The 25,244-nt window shown below is 40.7% G+C and overlaps 1 protein-coding gene across 6 annotated transcripts in view; it reads right to left on the minus strand.

Annotated features, from left to right (window-relative positions):
- dmd (dystrophin) overlaps window positions 1–25,244 on the minus strand; it is a 555,891-nt gene that overhangs the window by 166,727 nt on the left and 363,920 nt on the right. For all 6 annotated transcript variants that reach the window (XM_084050679.1, XM_084050677.1, XM_084050678.1 and 3 more), the window contains 3 exons: window positions 24,887–25,069; window positions 18,157–18,291; window positions 9,091–9,240 (listed from right to left, as the gene is read on the minus strand). In XM_084050679.1, coding sequence (XP_083906805.1) covers window positions 9,091–9,240; window positions 18,157–18,291; window positions 24,887–25,069 — 468 coding nt within the window. The remainder of the gene's footprint in view (window positions 1–9,090; window positions 9,241–18,156; window positions 18,292–24,886; window positions 25,070–25,244) is intronic.

Below are 25,244 nucleotides of genomic sequence, written 5' to 3' on the forward strand. Positions count from 1 at the left end.
GACAAGAGCTAATCCAGGGGATAATTACGCTATGTATAGCCCTGAACCTGTCATCATGCTAACCCTCACACACAGTGTCTGTGTGTGAGGGTTAGCATGATGACAGGTACACACACACACACACACACACACACACACACACACACACACACACACACACACACACACACACACACACACACACACACACACACACACACACACACACACACACACACACACACACACACACACACACACACACACACACACAGAAGCAAAACCCCCAAAAGTATCAAGGGTAGCAGATCTGCAAGCTCCGCTCGCAAAGCGATGCTTTTCCAGCTTGCAGATCTGCTACTTTTGCCTTCTTTTTTTTTTGAAAAGTTAAAAAAGTTGTGGACATAATGAGGTTTCCAACCCGACAGAGACAAAATGTTACGTAGTATTTCTTTTTGGCACATCCTCAAACTGTGGAGTGAGATTAAATAGGCCATTAAAACGAACACACTTATTGACCTTACCCATGGAAAACTAGTCCATTTCCCTTGCAAACGGGACCTCTCACGAATAATGCAATGCGCTCGTTAAACACCTAGGTTTCACTCATCAGTCATGGCACGTGCACGCGCATGCACGCACACACGCGTGCGCACACGTGCCGCACTATTCAAATTGTAAGCGAGAGCCACAGATCATGGACATTAGCTTAATTGCTGTGAGTTGGTAACGCCTGGGTGCGCACAGCAAATATAAAATGCTCGACATGCCAGCCGTCCACTGTAGTTACTGGAAAAGGTGTTTAACCACATAAGCCAGTAATAGTTCTCAAACTCGTTTGGCCGCGGACCCCCATCTGTAAAAGGTTTTGTGCCAGGGACCCCCAGAAGTGAGATTTATGTATAAAAAATAGAAAGAAAAACTTGCAAAAGTGATACACTGCGAGCTTGTAGATCTATTTTTGAATACCCAACACATAAATGGATAAAGTGGTTAAACATTTTAATCATTTAATGATTGTGATGTTATATGAACTACTTTTGCTGGGGACCCCCCAAAGACCCCTGGGGATCCCCAGACCCCACTTTGAGTAATTTTTTTACACATAATTATCTTCTCTTCAGGGCGTCCCAGGCACAAAAGCAATTTGGGGGTCCTTTGCACTAAAAAGGTTTTAGAACTAAACACATGTGTAGGCTATGGATTTGCGTGATGTTTGGACAAAATTTGTATGGAGTAATATTAAAAAAATGTTTTGCAAAAGTCGGCCTCCTGGTGGCGCTATAATAGGGCAATGTTGAATTTCTTTGTTCCTCAACGTAGTGTGAATGTGCGTGCAAAGTTTCACCGGCACACGGGCCACTCCTGCAAACTTTAGATGTCAATGTTATAGCCAATCAGGATGGAATATGCAAAATCAAACAGATCAGTCTTGATCACATGACTATAGAGATCACGTGTACCGAATTTGGATAAAATCCGAAGGAGTAATATTAAAATGTGTTTTACATAAGTCGGCCTGCTGGTGGCGTTATAAAAGGCAGATGTGATGAATGCTGAATGCTGTGATGGATGCTTTGCATACAAAGTTTTACACAGAGAGGTGCGGTTATAGGAGAAGGACGAAGACGGACGGACGGAAGGACGGACAGGGTGCAAAACATAGTCTCTGGCGGAGACAACATTTAAAAAAAAGTAATTGTAAAAACGGCCAGTGGTGTAAAGTTACTAAGTACATTTACTTAAGTACTGTACTTAAGTATACTTTTGAGGTACTTTTACTTTTGAGGTACTGGAGTATTTCCAATTGTCTATACTTCTACTCCACTACATCTCAGAGGCAAATATTGTACTTTTACTCCACTACAATTATTTGAAAACTATACCTAGGCTATTTGAAAAAAGCCGATCTACAAGCTCACAACGCGTCGCATCGCGACGCATATGTGAGCTTGTAGATCTGCTATTTTCAAACATTATAGTACTTTTACTTTTGGTACTTTAAGTACATTTTGATACCAATACTTTTGTACTTTTACTCAAGTACATTTTTAATTCCAGACTTTTACATTGCAGTATTTGATACTTTTACTTAGGTAAAACATTTCAGTACTTTTTCCACCGTTGGCCTCAGGTCTTCATGGGGTTAAAGAGATTAAAACATGTTTTCATGTGAGGGACAGGAAAGCGCGGCAGCAGGGGAAACGTTTTAGAACCAGGAATTTAATTTAGGAGGTAAATTCTAAAAAGAAGTGTGTGCCTCGCTCCGTTCCAGGGCTGTGGCTGTGAAACCTTGTCCTGTCACGGTCGGCTGGTCACTCTCGATAAAGAGCCAGGCGATGCTTCATGAAATAAGAATGAATTGAATTCTCTGGCCCACAGGTTTTTTTTTTTTTCACACATTTTCGGTGAATGAGCCATGCCCAACCAATTGTCAACACAAGTGAACCACTTTTTACCACTGAGGGTGACCCTCTTTCTGAACCCACTGAGACCTGAGGAAAATAAAAAATAGCAGATCTACAAGCTCATAGCGCGGCACCCGGTGCCGCGCTATGAGCTTGTATATCTGCTGTTTTCTGAGAAATGTACTTTGCTACTGTATATCAGTGGTGCTCAAACTTCTCATGTCAAGGACCTCCAAAATTATATATATTTTGCCCGCGGACCCCCATCTCAAAATATTGTGTTCCAGAAGAAAAGTTAAAAATGTTCCTTTTTATATTTAAAGATTTAAACAAAATGTTTCAAAAATAGCGCGCAATAGAGCGTACAAAGTGACGCGCTAGGAGCTTGTATATCTGCTATTTTTGAATAGTCAAAGTATAAAATAATGGTTAAAGTGGATAAAAGGAGTGTCAGATTGAATGGTTTAAAGGGATAGTTCACCCCCAAAAAGATGTATTTCCTATCGATTAGTCAACCCATGGAGACTTGAATTCATGGATATTTTGGGGGTTTTGTCGCATTCCTAATAATTTGAGCGGTTCCGGTAGGAGACACAAAGAGTCTCCTTTGTATCTCCTACCAGAACCGCTGCTGACAGGTCCGCTGGTCATCAAATTATTGGCTTAGGAATGTCACAGAAGCAAAAAAAATCCATTAATTCAAATCTCCATGGGGTGAGTAATCGATAGAAAAAAAAGATGAACTATCCCTTTAAGAGGTCCAATTCTCACAGTTCTTAATACAGACACGAAACCCTCGAGAAACGTTGCACAAAGCCGGCGTGCACAAATCTAAGGTCTGCATGGTAAACATGTCTTTCTGTAACATTTCTATAGTGCCATATTAACCAAAGTGCCTTACAATGTGCATTACATTCACCCATTCACACACTCATGGCGGAGGCAACCATGCAAGGCACCAACGTGCACATCGGGAGCAGTCAAGGGTTCAGTGTCTTGCTCAAGGACACTTCGACACAGAAAGCCAAGAAGTGAACCTTGCGGTTCCTAGACCGAAACTCTACCTCCTGAGAATATAAAGAGGGTGGAACTGATTTTGTGCAAAATAAAAAATAAAAACACCAAAAACCAAAACCAAAACTACAGTACTGAACATGAAGGAGTAACATAAGCATTTAGTTTAGCCCAACAGCTTTTGTCTTAAAATAAGCAGCGTGCGTAATGATGCATGATTGCATCATTAATTCATCAGAACACATTTTCTGCAGAATGATGAGCAAATGAAAGGGTTCTGCATGAGAACAGACACTTCACAGTAATTCTAATTCTTCATCTTCATAGCTTTGATTGGCTCTGCTGACTGACTGGCAACACATCTAAATATAATGCTACTCAGGTCATGATGATGTGGACTCCATCTGGAAAGGTTTTGTGCTAGGAACCCCCAGAACAGAAGATAAAGTTAAATACATTTTAAAAATAGCATATTAATTACAATCTCGCAGCGTGGAACTAAGTGACGCGCTGTGAGCTTGTAGATCTGCTATTTTTGAATAGCCAACATATAGCTCAAAACGCGTCGCTTCGCATATATATGAGCTCAAAACGCGTCGCTTCGCGCCACGTTTCGCGCCACGTTTCGCGCCACGTTTCGCGCCACGTTTCGAGCTTGCAGATCTGCTACTTTTGATGCTTTTGTGTGACACTGTAGTGTGATCAAGAGGGGCGTTAATTTACGAAAGAAACACAAAAAGATTATGAATATGAATATGGAGATAAGAGGTTTCTGCCGGACAGCTAACGAAATAGAAGCCTTTTTTTTCCAGCTCCGAGCAGAACCCAACATTTTCAGTTCAACATTCCTCTCTTCCAGGTGCAGACAGACATGCCACTGCTCACCATCAACAAAAAGAACAACCCCCCCCCCCCCCCCCCCCCATCGAGGGCCTGTTCCCATCACCATCACCATCAAATCAGACCTCGCCTGCTAGCTAGAAGAACATCAGAACATCTTGCCTTTTGTTTGTTTTGGGAACAGAGGCGGTTCGCTAAAGTAAAAAAAAAGCAAAAAACCCTCTTTGTTCAACTTCAACGGAATCAAGGTCGAAGCGATTAAACTGAACAGCTACTTGTGATCAAGCCACAGTACATTAATCCATTCAATCCGGGAAGGCATCTGTGTCATTTTGTTTGATTTCTTTGGGCTATTCAAAAAATAGCAGATATACAAGCGTGAGTGCCGCACTACGAGCTTGTAGATCTGCTATTTAATTTTGTATACATTTTTTTCGTGAAAATGTGTGCAAATCTTTGAATATATATAATGTATATTTTTTTACTCAAATCTTTGCTTCTGGGGGTCCCTGGAACAAAATATTTTGAGATGGGGGAGGCGTCAGGCGTTTGAGAAACACTGATATTATAGCAACAGAGGTTTAAAGGAGACACACCATGAATTTCACTTTTTTTGTATTTTTTGTATTTTTTGGGCTCCCCAGTGTTTCTTGTACCCCAAAAAAAATATTTTTTTAACATTCAGTCATTCATTCTCATTTCAGAGATTTTCAGAATGGGCGTGTCTGAACAGGCCATCTCAGAATGGCAATGTTTGCTTACATCACGAAACTTTCTGCCCATGTATTTTGACAGACAGAATTGCTCAGTAGCACCCCTCTGCCCAACAGGATGTTTTGGTATTGCAGCTGAAAGTGCTTTATAAGCCTGAGAGAATTGACTTGGGATGAGTATATCTGAGTGTTGATTTAGGCTCAAACCTTTTGAAAATGGTTTGAGGGACATACACCATATGATATTAAATATCATTTTTTTTTTTTAAATTCATGGTGTGTCTCCTTTAAGGGCGTTCATTTACGAAAAAACACAAAAAGTAGAGATAAGAGGTTGCTGCCCGACAGCATCGATATGAAGAAGGACTAACCATATGCACATCGACAGTGGATGACGAGTTAAGTGCGGAACATGTTTTTTTAACACATTCAAACCGGGGAAGCATCTGTGTCATTTTAGATACGTTTGGGCTATTCAAAAATATCAGATATACAAGCTCATAGCGCGGCACCGAGTGCCGCGCTATGAGCTTGTATATCTGCTATTTTTGAAAAATGGTGAACATTTTTGCAAATCTTTGAATATACATATATTTTTTAAAGAACATTTTTAACTCAAATCTTTGCTTCTGGGGGATTCTACAAATGTCTTCTAAATCCTGACAGTTTTTTTGAAAAAAACGTATGTTGCTATATCAGTGGTTCTCAAACTTTTTCCATGTCAAGGACCCCCAAAGTGATATGTATTTGGCCGCGGATCCCCCATCTCAAAATATGTTGTTCCAGGGACCCCCCAGAAGCAAAGATTTGAGTTAATGTTTGTTTAAAATATATATATATATATTCAAAGATTTGCACAAATTGTCACAATGTTTCAAAAATAGCCAACGTTTAAAATAATGGTTAAAGTGGTTGCACAGATGCGTTCCCGCCTTCCCGGTCTTAATTGATTAACAATTAAGACCCCACACACACACACACACACACACACACACACACACACACACACACACACACACACACACACACACACACACACACACACACACACACACACACACACACACACACACAGTAAAACAGATCGTTAAAAATAACTAGGCCATTATTGAGAGTAATACCTTGCAGAGTAAAGTAAAGTTATCCCTGAACCCCCCCAATTATTTCTTTTAGACACACACACACACACACACACACACACACACACACACACACACACACACACACACACACACACACACACACACACACACACACACACACACACACACACACACACACACACACACACACACACACACACACGCCCACACGCTTATAGAGACAGGCTCAGGCATTCTTATCTTCCAGCAGATAAAAAAGGTACTTAGCGAACAGTTTGGTACTTTTTTAAACATATGCATTGCCCTCACAGCGATAATGCTGAGCAAAATAAACATTTTATGGATGTTCGTTAACTTTAACACAACTTTTTTATATGCCATCTGTCTTGTCTATGTGTGGAAGCTTTTCTTTCTACTGTAATGTAGTCTGTACTAAGCAGCGTCTGACCTTTTTCAGGCATGAATATGACTGATTTTGACAACAGACTTTTAGAAATATAATACTAAACTTTTTTATGTAGTATAAAAACAGGGAATCATAGCTACGAATTATTGGTTGTGCAGTTTAACCCACCAGTTTGCAGTGGTGGAAAAAGTACTCAATTGTTTTACTTAAAGGGACACTTCACCCAAAAAAAAAACTTTGTTTCAATGGATTAGTCACCCCATGGAGACTTGAATTCATGGATATTTTTGGGGTTTTGTCTCATTCCTAAGACAATAATTTGATGAACAGCGGACCGGTAGGCAGCGGTTCCGGTAGGAGACACAACGACTCATTGTGTCTCCTACCGGAACCGCTGCCGGTCATCAAATTATTGTCTTAGGAATGAGACAAAAAACTAAAAAAATATCCATGAATTCAAGTCTCCATGGGGTGACTAATCCATTGAATCCATCAAAGTTTTTTTTGTATGAAGTGTCCCTTTAAGTAAAAGTATCAAAACTGCAATGTAGACATACTCTGTTACAAGTAAAAGTCCGTAATTCAAAATGTACTTGAGTAAAAGTACAAAATTATTGGTATCAAAATGTACTTAAAGTACCAAAAGTAGAAAGTACTCATTATGCAGAATGTCCCATTTCACAAATTTTCAAAATGTATGTTTTGTAATCATAATCAAAATCTACAAAGTAACTAGTAACTAGTTTTCTAATAGTTGTAGTGGAGTAACAGTACAATGTTTCCCTCTGAGATGTAGTGGAGTAGAAGTAAAAGTACTGAAACAAATTGCAAATACTCCAGTAAAGTAAAAAAATACCTCACAATTGTACTTAAGCACAGTACTTGAGTAAAGGTACTTGGTTACTTTCCACCAATGCCAGTTTGGGAAATAATGGCTTGCTTTATAGACTCAGAGAGCTGAGAGAACATCCTTGAAAGTGACAAAAGGTTCTTTGTCCTGTGAGGTATCTTAACTCTTTAAGACCGGGAAGGCATCTGTGTGTCATTTTAGATTTCTTTGGCTATTCAAAAATAGCAGATCTACAAGCTCATAGCGCGGCACCAAGTGCCGCGCAATGAGCTTGTAGATCTGCTATTTTTAGAGAAATCCTGATTTTTTTTGCAAATCTTTGATTATATTTATTTTTTAAAGTTAACATTTGTAACTAAAATCTTTGCTTCTGGGGGATTCTACAAATGTCTTCCAAATACCAACATTGTTTTTTTTTTTTTTTTTACGTATGTTGCTATAATCTGTGGTTCTCAAACTTTTTCATGTCAAAGGACCCCCAAATATGTATTCGCGGACCCCCATCTCAAAATATATAGCTCCAGGGCAAAGATTTGAGTAAAACATGTTCGCTTTACATTTTTTTTGTAGATATTCAATGATTTGCCAAAAAAGAAAATCACGAATTTTTCAAAAATAGCAAGATCTACAAGCTCATAGCGCGGCACTCGGTGCCGCGCTATGAGCTTGTATATTTGCTATTTTTTAATAGCCAAAATAAATCTTAAAATGACAGATGCGTTCCCGGTCTTAATCGGTTAACATCTTCCCAGTCAATGAGGAATCCACCCCGTTGGTAAACACTTTTAGTGAATGTCACAATGCTTAATGATTCTTTATTGTGCTTAGCGCACATTGAGCTTAGAGCAATGGTTCTCAAACTTTTCAATTTCAAGGATTGCGGTGTGTGCAAGATAGGGCCCTCGGAGTTACACACCTGTAAGGGTCCATTTAGATAAATATTTAGCTTACCGTATGTGTATTGCATGCATGTACTGTATGTTATGTGTCTTTGCATACGTGTGTGTGTGTGTGTGTGTGTGTGTGTGTGTGTGTGTGTGTGTGTGTGTGTGTGTGTGTGTGTGTGTGTGTGTGTGTGTGTGTGCACCCCTCACTGTGAAAGGGGATCAACTGAGAGCTTTTGTTGTCGTTGTTGGAGCAGATGATTACAGGAAGAAGAGAAGAGGAGGTGTGTGTGTGTGTGTGTGTGTGTGTGTGTGTGTGTGTGTGTGTGTGTGTGTGTGCGTGTGCGTGTGCGTGTGTGTGTGTGTGTGTGTGTGTGTGTCAGCGTACATTTTGACAACACATTTTTATGTAGCTTTAGTCATAGTCTTTTGAATAAAATTCCATTTAGTTTACTCTAGTTTTAGTCAACTATATCTGCAGTTGATTTAGTCGACTGAAATGTATGTTGGCAGGCCTGGACAGCAATGCCTGATTTATACTTAAGCTGTGTGTTGAAAATAGCAGATCTACAAGCTCACAACGCGTCGCAGACGCGTTGTGAGCTTGTAGATCAGCTATTTTCAGAGAGCGACACCCAAGCATAAAATGACTTGTCTTCTTAGTTCTACTGGATCTCTTCTCCACTGGTATATATGCTGACAAAATTGTCAGCATATTTAGTCATAGTTTTAGTCATCATAGCTAAATTTAATGTAGTTTTCGACAAAATCAACACTGGTGTGTGTGTGTGTGTGTGTGTGTGTGTGTGTGTGTGTGTGTGTGTGTGTGTGTGTGTGTGTGTGTGTGTGTGTGCGTGCGCGCGTTTGTACGTGCACGTGTGCAGAGTACTCACCCTGCCAAACAGCTCGTCCCAGCGCGCGTTGAAGGCGTCCAGTTTGTGCTGGATCAACTCGTCCAGAACCCCCCCGTCCATCAGGGTCTGAGACAGCTCTCTGATCTGGTTCCTGTTGTCCTCCGGGTGACGCAGCAGGACCTCCAGTGCCTGCACACACACACACACACACACACACACACACACACACACATGTTTGTATTAGTATATACTAGACCATACCGGTGGGGGGGATATGCGCACATGATCTGGCAACCCGGGAGCCAGCGAACACAAAAAAGCAAACAGGGTGCTGATATTGTGCATGTTGGCTCACTAGAAATACTAGTGGGTCTTAAAGTGTGGTCCAGGGACCCTCATGGTTCCTTGAGAGGGTGTAACTCTGAGAGTTATGGGGGTCCTTGAAATGAAAAAGTTTGAGAACCACTGTGCTACACTAAATGGAACAGAGCCTTCATTAGTGTCATTGGTAACACCTGTGAAGGAAGTAAGGAAGGGGCCCAATTTCTGTCCAATATGGCTGCTGTGCATAGAGCCTATTTTGGCCTCACCACCACGACAACATGCACCCACGCACTACAGAGGTTTGTCAAATTATAGGAGGATAGGTAGGTAAAGAGAAGCGCGCTACAGCTAGTAGAAGGTAGAAGTGCTCAACAGGGACAACTTGCATCAGAGAAAATAATAATACCTGGGCACTTCAGGAGAGAGACTACTCAAATAAAATATACTGGAGCACTCGACTGGTCTGCACGTGTTTTATTGTTTTGCACCGACGTTTCGACTTCCTTTTTTTTTTTTGCAAAAAATTGCAAGTTCACACGTGCACACACACGCACGCGTGCACACACACACACACACACACACACACACACACACACACACACACACACACACACGCACACAGTCCGTATCAATTCACTCCATGTCATCTGCATTTATCCCAGAACCTTGTTTTATTTTTTATTATTATTCATTGGCTGTTTCGTTGTACAGCAGCAGCTGGCAGCAGGAGGATACACATTCACATGTGACAAAACCCTCTCTCTCTCTCATATAATCCGGTCCCTTTCACTGCAGGCTCCTTGGGAACCTTGTGCAGAGAGCGACTGAAAGCCATTGTGTCGGAGCGGCTTGGTTCGCGCTCCCTCCGAGTATATGCACTCCTTAGCTCAAACAACGCACTTGAGCTGTTTAAAAGATAGATCAACGGTGCCAGATGGTTGTGTTTTCAACTAGCTGGAATGGAAGCTCTACCGGTACTTGTAAAAGGTAGATAATAATAATAATGTCTTCACTGATAACACAAGCGCAGCAGCCTTGTACTGTGTTTTATATAATGTATCATATGCTCCAAATAAATGTGTTACTTTTCAGGAAATGGGGAAAAAAAGCAGTGGTGGAAAAAGTACTCAAATGTTTTACTTAAAACATACTTTTACATCGTAAAAGTATCAACACTGCAATGTAGAAGTACTCTGTTACAAGTAAAAGTCCGCAATTGAAAATGTACTTGGGTAAAAGCACAAAAGTATTGGTATCAAAATGTACTTAAAAGTAGCAAAAGTAAAAGTACTAAAATGTTTGAAAGTAGCCGATCTACAAGCTCACAACGGGTCGCGATGCGACGTGTTGTGAGCTTGTAGATCGGCTATTTTCAAACAGCCTATGTATAAAATAGGGCTAAAGTGGTTAAAGTATGTTTTATAATGTAATCATTCATATCTGCAGAGTAACTAGTAATTTAAGTTGTTCCAAAGGATCCAATGTCGTCACAAGTTATTGTTAATACTAGTCATCGGCTCAATATTTATGAAACCCAAAGAGGGACTTAACAACTTTTAGTTTCAAACATTTCCCAAATCAGCGAATAACGATGTGACTCTCTACTTTCACGGAGAAAACATCAAAAGATTGAAATATGGAGGTAAGAGGTTTCTGCCCTGACAGCGAACGGTATATGTAATGGCTTTGTATCTGACATTACGAGAGCCTTACTGCACGTTGCTGTAGATAACGGCGTTCGCTGAATGCTGTGAAAGCTAAAAGCACGGGGCAGCAAATGACTTGTTTCTCTCTAGCGATCAGCGGTGTAAAGTAACTAAGTACATTTACTTAAGTACTGTACTTAAGTACAATTTTGTGGTTGAGGTTTACTTTACTGGAGTATTTCCAATTTTCAGCACTTTTACTTTTACTCCACTACATCTCAAGAGGCAAAGCAAAGCAAAAGCAAAGTTTATTGTTTACCCAGGGTGTCGGACTAAGTACGAAACTTGTTTCCAGCCGGACCCTGCATGGAAGCCTTGCTCAAGGGCTATTCAGCGGTGATTCATGATCGATGTGATGAATTGGGGAATCGAACTAGGGACCTTCCGGTATCAAGGCCGCCCCTCTAACCACTAGGCCACCGCTGCCACTAAGGCAAATATTATACTTTTATTCCACTGCAATTATTTTAAACTTTATTTTATTACTAGTTAATTTGTAGATTTCGATTATTATTACAAGACATACATTAACCACTTCAGCCCTATAGCATTTCGTCCATTTGAAAATAGCAGATCTACAAGCTCACAATGCGTCGCGATGCGACGCATTGTGAGGTTGTAGATCTGCTATTTTCAAAAAAAAAATGACACAATCAAAAACTTGAAATAGGACATTCAGCATGATGAGTACTTTCTACATTTAAGTACATTTTGATAGCAATACTTTGCACTTTTACTCAAGTGAATGTTTAATTCCGGTCTTTTACTTGTAGCAGAGTATTTCTACATTTGCAGTATTGATACTTTTACTTAAGTAAAACAATTTGAGTGTTTTTTTCCCACCACTGCTCTCTAGCGATATGGTGCTAGACTGCTGTTCGTATCTACTTCAAGACGAGATAACAGAAGTGCCGTCTGCACTGGGAGACTGGCTCAGTCGAAACCCATTTCACTTTCTGGTGCACTACAACAGTGGGTCTCAAACATTTTGCATGTCAAGAACCCCCAGAATGTATATATGTATTTGGTCGCGGAGAGCCCCCATCTGAAAAGGTTTTGTGCCAGGGAGGGACCCCCCAGAAGAATAGATGTATGTGAAAATAATTCAAACATTTTCAATATTGTTCCAAAAATGTTCAAACATAATTCGATTTTACAAGCTCACAGTGGTACACTTATGAGCTTGTATATCTGCTATTTTTAACATATAAATGGCTAAAGGGGTTAAAATGAGTGTGACTCTACATCAGGGGACCCCCTGGACCCCCCCCCCCCCCTCCTCAAGGACCGCCCTGTTTACAAAACCACTGTACTACAAAACTGTAAATGCAGCAAAGGCCCTGCTGGTTTGGTAGGCTGAGGGGAATGTGGTTTGTGTTGCTTAATTTGTCCAAACTCCGCTGACTGCTGAGACCCCCGACCCCCCCCCCCCTACCCTTCCCTAGTGCAGTTAAGTTAATGAAGAGGGCAGGGCAAAACTAAATAGCATTTTATGTTGCCTCTCCCCCCCCCCCATCCACACACACACACACACACACACACACACACACACACACACACACACACTGGGTGGGCTGCAAAGCTCACAGCGCGGCTGCCAGGAGACGTGGAGGTATATAAAGCACTCACTAAGCTGCACAGCGGTGTGCCTCCATATATATGCACCATAGTGGGCTCACTTCTGAGATGTTATACAACATGAAGGAGTCTAATAACACCATGGCTCCCCTGGGCAACGGCTGTGTTGCTTGGAGGCCAGTCTGGAGCAGTGTGGTACCGCATATTTGGGCAACATTAGGGGGGGCATAGAGACATTGTGGGGGCATGCATGCATGCATACAGTGGTGGAAAAAGTACTCAAATATTTTACTTAAGTAAAAGTACCAATACTCCAATATAGAAATACTCCATTACAAGTAAAAGTCCAGAATCCAAAACTTACTTGAGTAAAAGTACAAAAGTATTAGTATCAAAATGTACTTAAAGTACCAAAAGTAAAAGTACTAAAATGTTTGAAAATAGCAGATCTACAAGCTCACAACGCGTCGCGATGCGACGCGTTGTGAGCTTGTAGATCGGCTATTTTCAAATAGCCTATGTATAAAATAGGGCTAAAGTGGTAAATGTATGTTTCATAATATCATAATTTACATCTGAAAAGTAACTAGTAACTAAAGTTTTCAAATAATTGTAGTGGAGTAAAAGTACGATATTTGCCTCCGAGATGTAGTGGAGTAGAAGTAAAAGTATTGGAAATTGGAAATACTCAAGTAGAGTCAAAATACCTCAAAATTGTACTTAAGTACAGCACTTAAGTAAATGTACTTAGTTACTTAACATACAGTGCATACAGTGCATACATACATACATACATACATACATACATACATACATACATACATACATACATACATGGGGGAACATACAGACATTTTGGCGGCATACTGTACCATACATACTGTAATATACAGCAGGAGACATGCAGACATTTTGGGAGCGTGCATGCTATACATATAAGGACTAGGGCTTTCACCAACTAGTCGACTAGTATAACCACTAGTCGACCTTGTTGGTACTAGTCGAATAGTTGGGGGGGAAAAAACAGATGTTTTTTTTTTTTTTTCATTGTTTTAATGCCATAGTAATGGCCCATTACTATTATTACTATCCTCCTGCCTTTATTTTGTATCAAAAGGGGGTCAAAAGTATGTCCAATAATAGCCTACTATTGGGCAATAACATCCTTTTGAGGATCCTTGGAGAGGATCCTGCTGTGCCAGAAGCGCTTCCCTTAAAACGGCATAAAAAATAAAGGCAGGAGGATAATGATAATAGTAATGGCATTAAAACAATGGAATTTTCTTTTTTTTCCTTCAATGTAAGTAGGTAAATATCGACTAGTCGACCAGTCGACTACCACTGGGTCAAATTAGTCGACCAGTAAAAATCTCTGGTCGAGAAAGCCCTAATAAGGACACAGTATATTTTGAAGGGCATACATACTGTACATGCATACATACGGTACATACATAATATGTATGCATGTATGCCCCTCATGTTATGGGGGACATGCAGACATTTGAGAGGGCATGCATTCATGCATGCTTAGTTACATACTATATGCACACACGCACACGCATACATACATACTGTATGGGGGAAACGCATACAAACACTGTTCTGTACAGCTCGCCCCTTCGGGGGCCACGCCATAAAAACAATAATCCTTTCCTTTTTCCAAAGCATGTGAGCGTGTTCAATCCCCACCAGGCACATAGTGTACACACACACACACAGACACACTGTGGAACGTGCAGGCGAACAAGCTAACAGACTAAACAGGCTCTGCATGGCTGCTGGAGTGGATCAATAGTTCAGGTGCTCTTTTGGAACGGGAACAGAGGATTCAGCAGCAACAACAACAACAAGGGTAAGTATAGCGGCTCTTCGAGTCGTCGCTGTCAGGCAGAAACCTTGTATCTCCGCGTTTCAACTTTTATACAGTATGCATTTCTTTTGTAAATGAATGCCCTATACTTCTGTTGGTTCTCAAACTGTGGTACGGCGGGGACCCCCAGCTAGGGGGTCCTTGGAGAGGGTTGCGGGGGGTTTCCATGCTAAATGATTGATAGTTAAAGGGGAATGAAACCACAGGCTGATTTTGTCACTCTGAGAGAGTGTACAAATGGCCAAATGGACCCGCATTTGTACACTCTCAGAGTTATGGGGGGTCCTCTTCGAGCACCTGGTAAAAAAGGTTGAGAACCACTGCCCTACTTCGCCGTGAACAAGTTCACACCTACTGTATGCACACCTACATGCCTATTTTTGCTATTTTTGAAACATTTTGAAACTGAAAATAGATAAGTTGGTTTATTTGTTTTATAAATATCGAACCAATGAAAAGTATTAACCCATTAAGACCTGAGCACGATTCTACATATCATCTCTGTCGGGTAGAAACCTCATAGGTCCAAAACATAGTTTTTTTTTCAGAAAAACCTATGTTGCTATATATACAAATATAGGTAAAATGTAAAATGACACGGACACTTTCCCGGTCTTAATGGATTTTAACAAGAGCTTTGTGACTAAATAATATATACATTGGATCCATTGGAACACAGGTTGTTTTTTTTTTTGTCCATTTCCTGAAAAGTTAAAGGTAGGGTAAGTGATTTTCTTTGGTTAAAATAAGTGTTAAATAGCTCTATATTGTGATAGTACTCATTTCTATAGAGTGTTTGTTCAGTAAAAGGAGTCTCCTTGTCTCTCCAGCTCTTTATAAAACAGAAAATGCATTTTCGTTTCAGTTTCAGTTTCATTTCCAATTTTATCCAATCAGGATAGAGAACTCAATCAGGATATAGATTAAACAAGTGAAATTGGAAGTGATGACACTAAGAAATGAGCGGGCAAAATTGGAACTGGAACACTATACAAATGAAGCTTAAAAATGGGTACTTTCTCCTGATTGGCTGAGATTTTGACACCTACCGGAAAATGTATTTTATGTTTATTAAAGAGCTGGAGAGACGGGGAGACTCCTGTTACTGAACAAACACTCTACAGCAATGATTACTATGAGAATATAGTGCTTTAACCTTTTAACAAAATACTTTTTGTTTTAACCAAAAAATATCACTTACCCTACCTTTAATGCTTTGGACATACAGTACAAGGTTTCTACCTGACAGCAACGTAATGAGTGGAGACATGGTGCAAAAAAACAACAACAACAAAGAGACCAGTCCTACAGCACTCTGCAGTAAACGAGGCAAAATGAAAAGCGTTTTTATTGGCTGCGGGACTCTCGGAATACAGACCGACAATCAAAGCGTTGACGCCTATCGACCGGAAGGTTCTTCAGCCCAGCATGTTAACCCATTAACCCGATCAATCCGGGAACGCTTCTGTGTCATTTTAGATTTCTTTGGGCTATTCAAAAATAGCAGATATACAAGCTCATAGCGTGGCACTCGGTGCCGCGCTATGAGCTTGTAGATCTGCTATTTTTGAAAAAAACGTGAAAATGTGTGCAAATCTTTGAATACATATTTTTTTCAAGCGAACATTTGTAACTCAAATCTTTGCTTCTGGGGGGGTCCCTGGAACAACATATTTTGAGATGGGGGGTCAGCGGCCAAATACGTATCATTTTGGGGGTTATTCTTGACATGAAAAAGTTTGAGCACCACTGATAAAGAAACGTTCGTTTTTTCAGAAAACTGTTAGGATTCAGAAGACATTTTGTAGAATCGGCCTCCGGTCTTAAAGGGTTAAGATCCGAGGCCGATTAAAAGAATGTCTTCTGAATCCTAACAGTTTTCTGAAAAACGTGTGTTGTATGTATGTTGTATGTATCAGTGGAGCTTTTCATGTCAAGGACCCCCAAAATGATAATGTCCCCATCTCAAAATATGTTGTTCCAGCCAGGGACCCCGAGAAGCCAAAATTTGAGTAAAAAAAAAATGTTGCTTTTAAAAATAAATAAATAAATTGGCCTATTCAAGAGGCGGTTAAAGTATGGTTGAAGAGATGGTTAAAGTATTTAAAATGACTGTGATGCTATATTAACTATTTTTTGCTGGACACCCCCCTGGAACCCCCCCCCCCCCCACACACTTTGAGAACCAAAGCTATATAGCTAGCATCTAAGATGACACAGATGCTTTACCGGATGTAATGGGTTAAGGAAACGAAAGTATCGACCGGAAGGTCTTCTTCACAGCATGTTAAGGAAACAAGAGTGTGCACGTTCAATAATGTTACAGCACGTGCACGTAAACCACTCGTAGCCTCCAGAACGTACAAAGCATCTCAAGATCCTTATTGGACCATAATTGAACCTCCAACTCCAGGTAAAAAACTAAGGTCTGATGATTTAGACTCAGTCGTGCACCAGAAACAGCTGATCTACAAACTTACAATGTGACGCCATATTACTGTGAAAAGAACATATACACTCCTCTTTTATGTAGATTAAAGGGATAGTTCACCCCCCCAAAAAAAATGTTTCCTATCGATTAGTCACCCCGTGGAGACTTGAGTTCATGGATATTTTGGAGTTTTTGTCGCATTCCTAAGCCAATAATTTGATGCCCAGCGGACCGGTAGGCAGCGGTTGCAGTAGGAGACATAAAGGAGACTCTTTGTGTCTCCTCCATCCACTCCTTGTTTAACTTATAACTGAAAAAGGTTGTATCTCGCTTCCTAAGCACTTTTTTTTTACTTTGAAAAAATCTCTGGCACTGGGACAACATAGCCAGAAATAATTCTGCCACTCAGTGAGTTAAGTACAATTTTAAGGTATTTTTTACTTTACTGGAATATTTCCAATTTTCAAAACTTTTACTTCTACTCTACATCTCAGAATCAAATATTGTACTTTTACTCCACTACAATTATTTGAAAAATGTAGTTACTAGTTGCTTTGCAGATACAAATTATTACATTATAAAACATACATTAACCACTTCAGCCCTACTTTATACATAGGATATTTGAAAATAGCAGATCTACAAGCTCACAACGCGTCGCATCGCGACGCGTTGTGAGCTTGTAGATCTGCTATTTTCAATCATTTTAGTACTTTTACTTTTGGTGCTGAAAGTATATTTTGATGCCAATGCCAACACAGGCCTTACTTGTAACAGAGTAGTTTTATATTGTGGTATTCAGTGGCGTAGCAGACGGGTAGCAAGCGATGCGGTGCGGGGGGGCCACCAGCAGGGGGGGCCCCGCCTGCGCTGATACAAATATTTTGACAGCAAAAAAAAAAGAAAAAAGTTGATTTATATTGGTCAAATAGAACCGAATAAGACCCGATTTTTTTTCAGGTTGTGCACGCACATGCCTCACGTGAAACTCCCGCGGGGAGGCCCCGCGATTGTGCAGTACGCTACTGGTGGTATTGCTACTTTTACTTAAGTAAACTTTCTGAGTACTTCTTCCACCACTGGACCCTATTAATCCCAGAGCAGGTTGGACATTTTGTTTCAACTCCGCCCAGGTGCTGGCTGCTCAGATGGACTATGGGTCTTTTTTTTGACGACAGGACGGGTCTCCTACTTACGTCCAGCGCCTCCTGAAGCTCCTCGGCGCCGCCCTGCAGGTTGTCCGTCTCGTCCAGCTTCTGCTCCAGCTGGTCCAGGAAGGCGTTCTCCTGCTCCAAGTAGGAGAGCAGCTCACACCAGCACGCCCACACCTCCTGCAATACACACACACACGCACACACACACGCACACACACACACACACGCGCGTGCGCACACACACACACACACACGCACACACGCACACACACACACACACACACACACACACACACACACACACACACACATCATGTTAGGACGGTGATTTTAGGAATGATATTTTTAAATAATTTGTCTCATGTTTAACCCATTAACCCAATAAGACCTGGAACTGTGTCATTTTTAGATTTGAGCTAAAAAGCATTATTTTACACTTTGGGCTATTCAACAATAGCAGATATACAAGCTCATAGATACGAGCTTGTAGATCTGCTATTTTTGAAAATTCGTGAAAATGTGTGCAAATCTTTGAATATATATCTTTTTAAAGCGAACATTTTTAACTCAAATCTTTGCTTCTGGGGGTCCCTGGAACAAAAATATTTTGATGGGGGTCCGCAACCAAATACATATAATTTTGGGGGTCCTTGACATGAAAAAGATTGAGCTGAACTGATATAGAAACATACGTTTTTCAGAAAACTGTTGAGATTTAGGAGACAGACATGTAGAATCGGCTTCAGGTCTCAATGGGTTAACCCATTAAGACCTGAGACAGATTCAATATGCCTTCTAAATCAGCAGTTTCTCACACATCAAGATTTTTCTAAAATGTTGAAAAATAGCATATGTACAAAAGTTCGTAGCATGGCACAAAGTGACAAACACAGTGGCGTGCACAGACATTTTGAGGGGCAGGTGATCAAGTGAATTATACTTTTTTTTTTTACTTGGTCTGCTCTTTTTTCCCTCTACACCTATACCTCTTTGCCAAAAATAATCGATCTACAAGCCCACAACGCCTCGCGCTGCGAGGCGTTGTGAGCTTGTAGATCTGCTATTTTTGGCTAAAGTTCTCCTCAGAAAAGGGATGCTAGGTTTCGAGTGGTTATGGTAAAAAGAAAAATCATATCACATAAAGATTTGGCGGACCCCCTGTAGTAACTCTGAGGACCCCCTAGGGGTCCCGGACCCCCTGTTGAAGACCCCTGCTGTAAACTGAAAAAAGGGCAAAAGGGCACTTCTGGTCAAGAGGGCAAAGGGCAGATGCTCTAGAACCACCTAGAGTCTATCTGTGCACGTCCCTGGGCCTCTCAACTGCTTTTGAGTCTCACATCCACAGACGGACAGACAGTCATAGAGAGAGACAGACAGAGACACAGGGGGGCTCTTTACTATTTTGAAAAACATTTTAAAATCACAACGTGTCGACGTAGATTGGCTATTTTCACTATTTTGAAAATTGTAAAAAATGCCTAAAACATAAGGTTAGGGCCCAGAGAGAGAGAGAGAGAGAGAGAGAGAGAGAGAGAGAGAGAGAGAGAGAGAGAGAGAGAGAGAGAGAGAGAGAGCGAGAGAGAGATAAACAGAGAAACAGAGAAACAGAGAGAGAGAGAGAGAGAGAGAGAGAGAGAGAGAGAGAGAGAGAGAGAGAGAGCGAGAGAGAGAGAAACAGAGAAACAGAGAAACAGAGAGAAACAGAGAAACAGAGAGAGAGAGAGAGAGAGAGAGAGAGAGAGAGAGAGAGAGAGAGAGAGAGAAACAGAGAGAGAACTTGACAGAGAGAGAGAGAGTATTCAGAATAAACCTTTTTTTTTACTGCCGTTCTACATATTTCACCCACAGAGGAGAGGAGAGATTAATACGAGCTGAGTCCAGGTGTCACTGGAGCACTATTACTGTAGAGCTATTGTCTAAATAACCTGCGCTTACCTCCAAACATTCATTACCAACACAAGCACACACCTACGCACGCGCACGCACGCACGCACGCACGCACGCACGCACACACACACACACACACACACACACACACACACACACACACACACACACACACACACACACACACACACACACACACACACACACACACACACACACACACACACACACACACACACACACACACTTGCCCAAGGCTGTCCAAGTATCAGCAAGTAATGTTTTGAGTTACAATGAAAGAGAGAACATTATCTCTCTAAGAGACTCAAGTGAGGTTAACCCGTTAAAACCGGGAACGCGTGTCTGTGTCATTTTAAGATTTCTTTGGCTATTCAAAAATAGCAGATCTACGAGCTTGTAGATCTGCTATTTTTGAAAAATCTTGAACGTTTTGTGCAAATATTAGAATAAGCATCTTTTTAACGGGAACATTTTTGACTCAAGCCTTTGCTTCTGGGGGTCCCTATTACAAAATAGTTTGAGATTGGGGGGGGGGGGGGGGGTCCGCGGCCAAATACGTATCATTTTGGGTGGTCCTTGACATGAAAAAGTTTGAGAACCACTGATATTATATAGCAAAATATTTTTTAATCGTCCTCGGGTTTTAATGGGTTAACACTTGGAATTCTTAAGCACTATGTCCAAGGTGATGTAAATCCTGAGGCGTTTGGTCCCCAAAACCAAACTTTTCTCGATCGATATATCATTTTAACTGTGAACCCCAAAGGTTGGTTTCTAATGATTCTGGAGACCTCCATGACCTTTTCTCTAACACCACCCTTTATACAAAAACTAAACAAAACAGTTATTTCTCGTGGCATTTTCAAGTTTTTAGTCCAGTGTACAAATGGAACCAAAAATGGTGTCTTCCTTGACATTAAAACGTTTGGGAACACACTGCTTTAGTCCGCTGATTCTCAAAGTGGGGTCCTTGGGGCGGGGAGGGGGGTTCCAGGGGAACTTGTACATCTGCTATTTTTGAAAAAAATATCAAAAATGTTTGGAAAATGTTGAATAATTTGTATTCTTTTTTTTTTTTACATAAATCTTCTCTTCTGGGGGTCACTGGCACAACATCTTTTCAGATGGGGGTCCTCTGCCAAATACATATCAATTTGGGGTCACTGTCCTTGACATGCAATGATATATTAAGGACTTACTGGAATGTTGAGGCCACAGTTTGATATAAATCTGCTCCGGAGGCACTAATTACAGCTCTTTGGGATGCCAAGAGGATGGCAAGATCTGCCACCCGCTATAGTATTCACATTTAACCTCAAATTCAGTTATTTCATGCATATCGTCTCTGTCGGAAACCTCACATGTCCAAAACTGTTACTTTTCAGAATTCAAATGCAAAAATAGCAAAAGTAGCAGATCTACAAGCTGAAAAGGCGTCCCTAAGAGCTTGTGGATCTGCCACTTTTGATGCTTCTGCGTGATGCTGTATAGTAGTATGATCGTAGTAGGGTGTTAATTTACGAGGTTAAGAGGTTTCTGCCTGACAGCAATGTTATTTTGTTCACCTCGCAACATGTTTTCAGACTATTCGGATATTCGGATCACCACTGATTGCATCTAAACTCCCGCATGTGATGTGACACACAGATTCATGTTTTGTTATGTCGTTATACAGTAGGTGAACAGTTAAAAACAAATGAAAAACTAAACAAAAAATAAATGTGGTTGAAAAATTGCAAACATAGCCATACTACAATCTCAAAACTGCGAGCTCGAAAATCGCCAACTTTCGCATAATTAATCCATTAAGACCGGGCACACATTGTGTCGTTTTTTTAGATTTATTTGGCTATTCAAAAAATAGCAGATAAACAAGCTCATAGCGCAAGCTTGTAGATCTGCAAAAGAAAAATCCATCGGGACCATTTTTAAAGCGAACATTTGTAACTCAAATCTTGGCTTCTGGCGGTCCCTGGAACAAAATATTTGACAAATGTTCGCTTAAAAAATATCTACATTGAAAGATTTGCAAACATTTTCATGATTTTCCAAAAAATAGCAGATCTACAAGCTCATAGCGCGGCACTCGGTGCCGCGCTATGAGCTGGTAGATCTGCTATTTTTGAATAGCCAAAGAAATCTTAAAATGACACAGATGCGTTCCCGTTCCCGGTCTTAATGGGTTAAATAGCAGAATAACGACTGCTGTATCCTTGGTTGGTATGCTCACCGTAGTTCCTCTCGGCTACCTTGATGACGACCCCGTGGTTGAAAAGCGTTTTTTTTTTGGTTTGTACGTTTTGTCATTGATTTGTGGGAACAAGAAAAGCTTTTAACACCGTGACCACAGACAACATATACTCCGCTTGACCGCAGGGACACGCGTGCTAAATTAATGCACATAATCATCACTGTAACTGTATTAATGTTCATGTTTTTCCCAGCTAAAAACATGGATTTCAATGTAACTTTCAAAGCAGGGCAACAGGGGCCACTCTATAAGCGGGATAATCCACTCTGAGCCCTTATCAGGAAATAATGCACTCTCCTCCGTGTATTATGTAATTGCATTATGCTAATTAATTAGCATCTGCATCAATGCATTATATTTCAATATCCGCCCCCCGCCCGCTCGTCGTGGATTATCCCCGTGGCTTAAAATTAAATATCTCGTGAATTTAGAGCAGTTTAGGAGGGTTTTTATACATATGTAACCAATTTATTTTCCGCCTATTTTCTGAAAAGTAGCAGTTTTGGACATACAAGGTTTCTGCCCGACAACAGAAATCTCTTATCTCCATATTGTAAGTTATTTTTCCTTCCTGTTTCTTCCCGTAAATGAATGCCCTACTCTCTCTTTGTCTCTCTAAACCTTGGTCTCTCTCTCTCTGTGTGCAATTGCAATTGCAGTAAAACATCAACTCATACAGTATATCGTTGCTATTGGTCACTTTTTGTGTGTTTTTTTTTTGTAAATTAACACCATACTCGATCATACCACAGCGTCACACAAAAGTATCAAAAGCAGGAGATCTACCAGCTTGAAACGCGGCGCGAAGCGACGCGTTTCGAGCTTGTAGATCTCCTGCTTTTGATACTTTTGAATTTGAAATCCTGAAAAGTAACACTTTGGACACACAAGGTTTACACCAACTTGCTTCAGATCTGAAACCCATTTGAATTGCCTTTAGACTCTAAAGCCAATTCAAATGGGTTCAGATCGACCCGAGTGGGGTTCGAACCCACGACCTACCGCATGAAAGGCTACACTAGGACGGCCCTTAGAGACAGATCACTGTATAGCTCAATAATTCAAGTGTATCCTCCTCACTGGGCATTTCATCTGAGTCAGAGCTATTGTCACTGTTTTTTTTGTCAGCTCCTAAGTAGCTGAGAAACGTATTCATTAGATAGATAGATTCTTTGTCCCTTGCGGGAAAAATATCATTTTGTGGCACGCAACCATCAGGATAGAGAAAACACAAACAATAGATCCTAACCAAACTAAACTAAAGGCTGACAACTAAACTAAACTACAACTGAGCACGGCACACCGAGTGCCGAGTGACGCACTATGAGCTTGTAGACGTGCATCTCTTTTTTTAAATCATGAACATTTGTGCAAATCGTTTAATTTATATACATTTTTAAAGCAACCTTTTTTAACTCCAATATTTGCTTCTGGGGGGTTCCTGGAACAAAATATTTTGAGATGGGGGTCCACGGCCAAATACAAATCATTTTGGGGGTCCTTGACATGGAAAAAGTTTGAGCACCACTGATATAGCAACCAAACAACAACAATTATTTTGCCACAGACCCCCATCTCTTTTGTTCCAGGGACTAACATACACTGTTTTTGTATGCTTTTGTCTTATTGACCTGTATATGAATTGGAAAATACCAATGAAGAAACCTTGAACAAAGAAAGAAGTTGTACCGAAAATGTATATTTTATTCTGATGGACTTGTGTTTTTTATTACTCACTGTCTGATGAGCCATACCAAGCATAACAAAACAAAAAAAGTCAATGCAGCTCTCTACAAAAAGATCAGTGGAAAAGTACCATTAAAACTTGTATCCACGCTACACTGTGTCAGCCTGCGCATACAATGTAGTCTCTGCTGACTTTTCTTATAGACGGTATCAGTGTTGGAACACAGCTTCAGCCTAGAATCAATCATCGTGCTTATATTCTTCGACGGTTTCTATCTCCATCCTCACGGATTTGATGTGTTCAGGACGACTCAAAGCACACTGCTGAGGCAGTCGCCTGGTGTTAAGCTACACATCGCCTCTGTCGGGTGGAAACCTCATATGTGTCCAAAACTGTTACTTTTCAGGATTCAACTTCCAAAGCATCAAAAGCAGCAGATCTACAAGCTCGAAACGCGGTGCGAAGCGACACGTTTCGAGCTTGTAGATCCGCTGCTTTTGATACTTTTGTGTGGCACGGTGGTATGATCGAGTAGGGCGCTGATTTACGAAAAAACACAAAAAAGTAAAAAAACAAACTGTATGAGTTGATGTTTTAAACCATTAAGACCTGGAACGCATCTGTTTCACTTTAGACTTATTTGGCTATTCAAAAATAGCAGATCTACAAGCTCGTAGCGCGGCACCGAGTGCCGCGCTACGAGCTTGTAGATCTGCTATTTTTGAAAAAGATTTTTTTTTTAAAGTTTAGATTTTTTTCAAAAAACTGTTAGGATTTAGAAAATATTTAAAAATAAAAAGAATATTTAAAATATTTAAAATATTTAAAATATTTAAAATATTTAAAATAAAGACAGACAGAAAGACAGACAGACAGGCAGACAGACAGACAGACAGACAGACAGACAGACACACACTGTGTCTCACCTCCAGGGTCTTACACTTGCCGTCCAGGCGGCTACAGAGGCGTAGGTAGTTGGCGGTGAGGACGTCCAGCTCGGAGCGCAAGGCATCGTGGGCCGTGGGCGGGGCTTTGGCGATGAAGCTGTTGACGCTGTCCGTCAACAGCTTGACCTTCAGCTCCTTGGAGTGGACCTCTTCCTGGGCCCTCTGGACAGACAGACAGACAAAGACACAATGAATGGACTTTGTCCTGGGTTCCAAGACAGAGACAGAGACAATGGTGTAAAAAGTACTCACATTTCTTACATAGGTACATTTAATGTATCAATACTGCAATGTAAAAATATGTTACAAGTAAAAGTCTGGAGTTCAAAATTTACTT

Source organism: Gymnoscopelus microlampas, assembly GCF_963454915.1.
Source record: "Gymnoscopelus microlampas genome assembly, chromosome: 24".
In the NCBI taxonomy this organism is placed as follows: domain Eukaryota; kingdom Metazoa; phylum Chordata; class Actinopteri; order Myctophiformes; family Myctophidae; genus Gymnoscopelus; species Gymnoscopelus microlampas.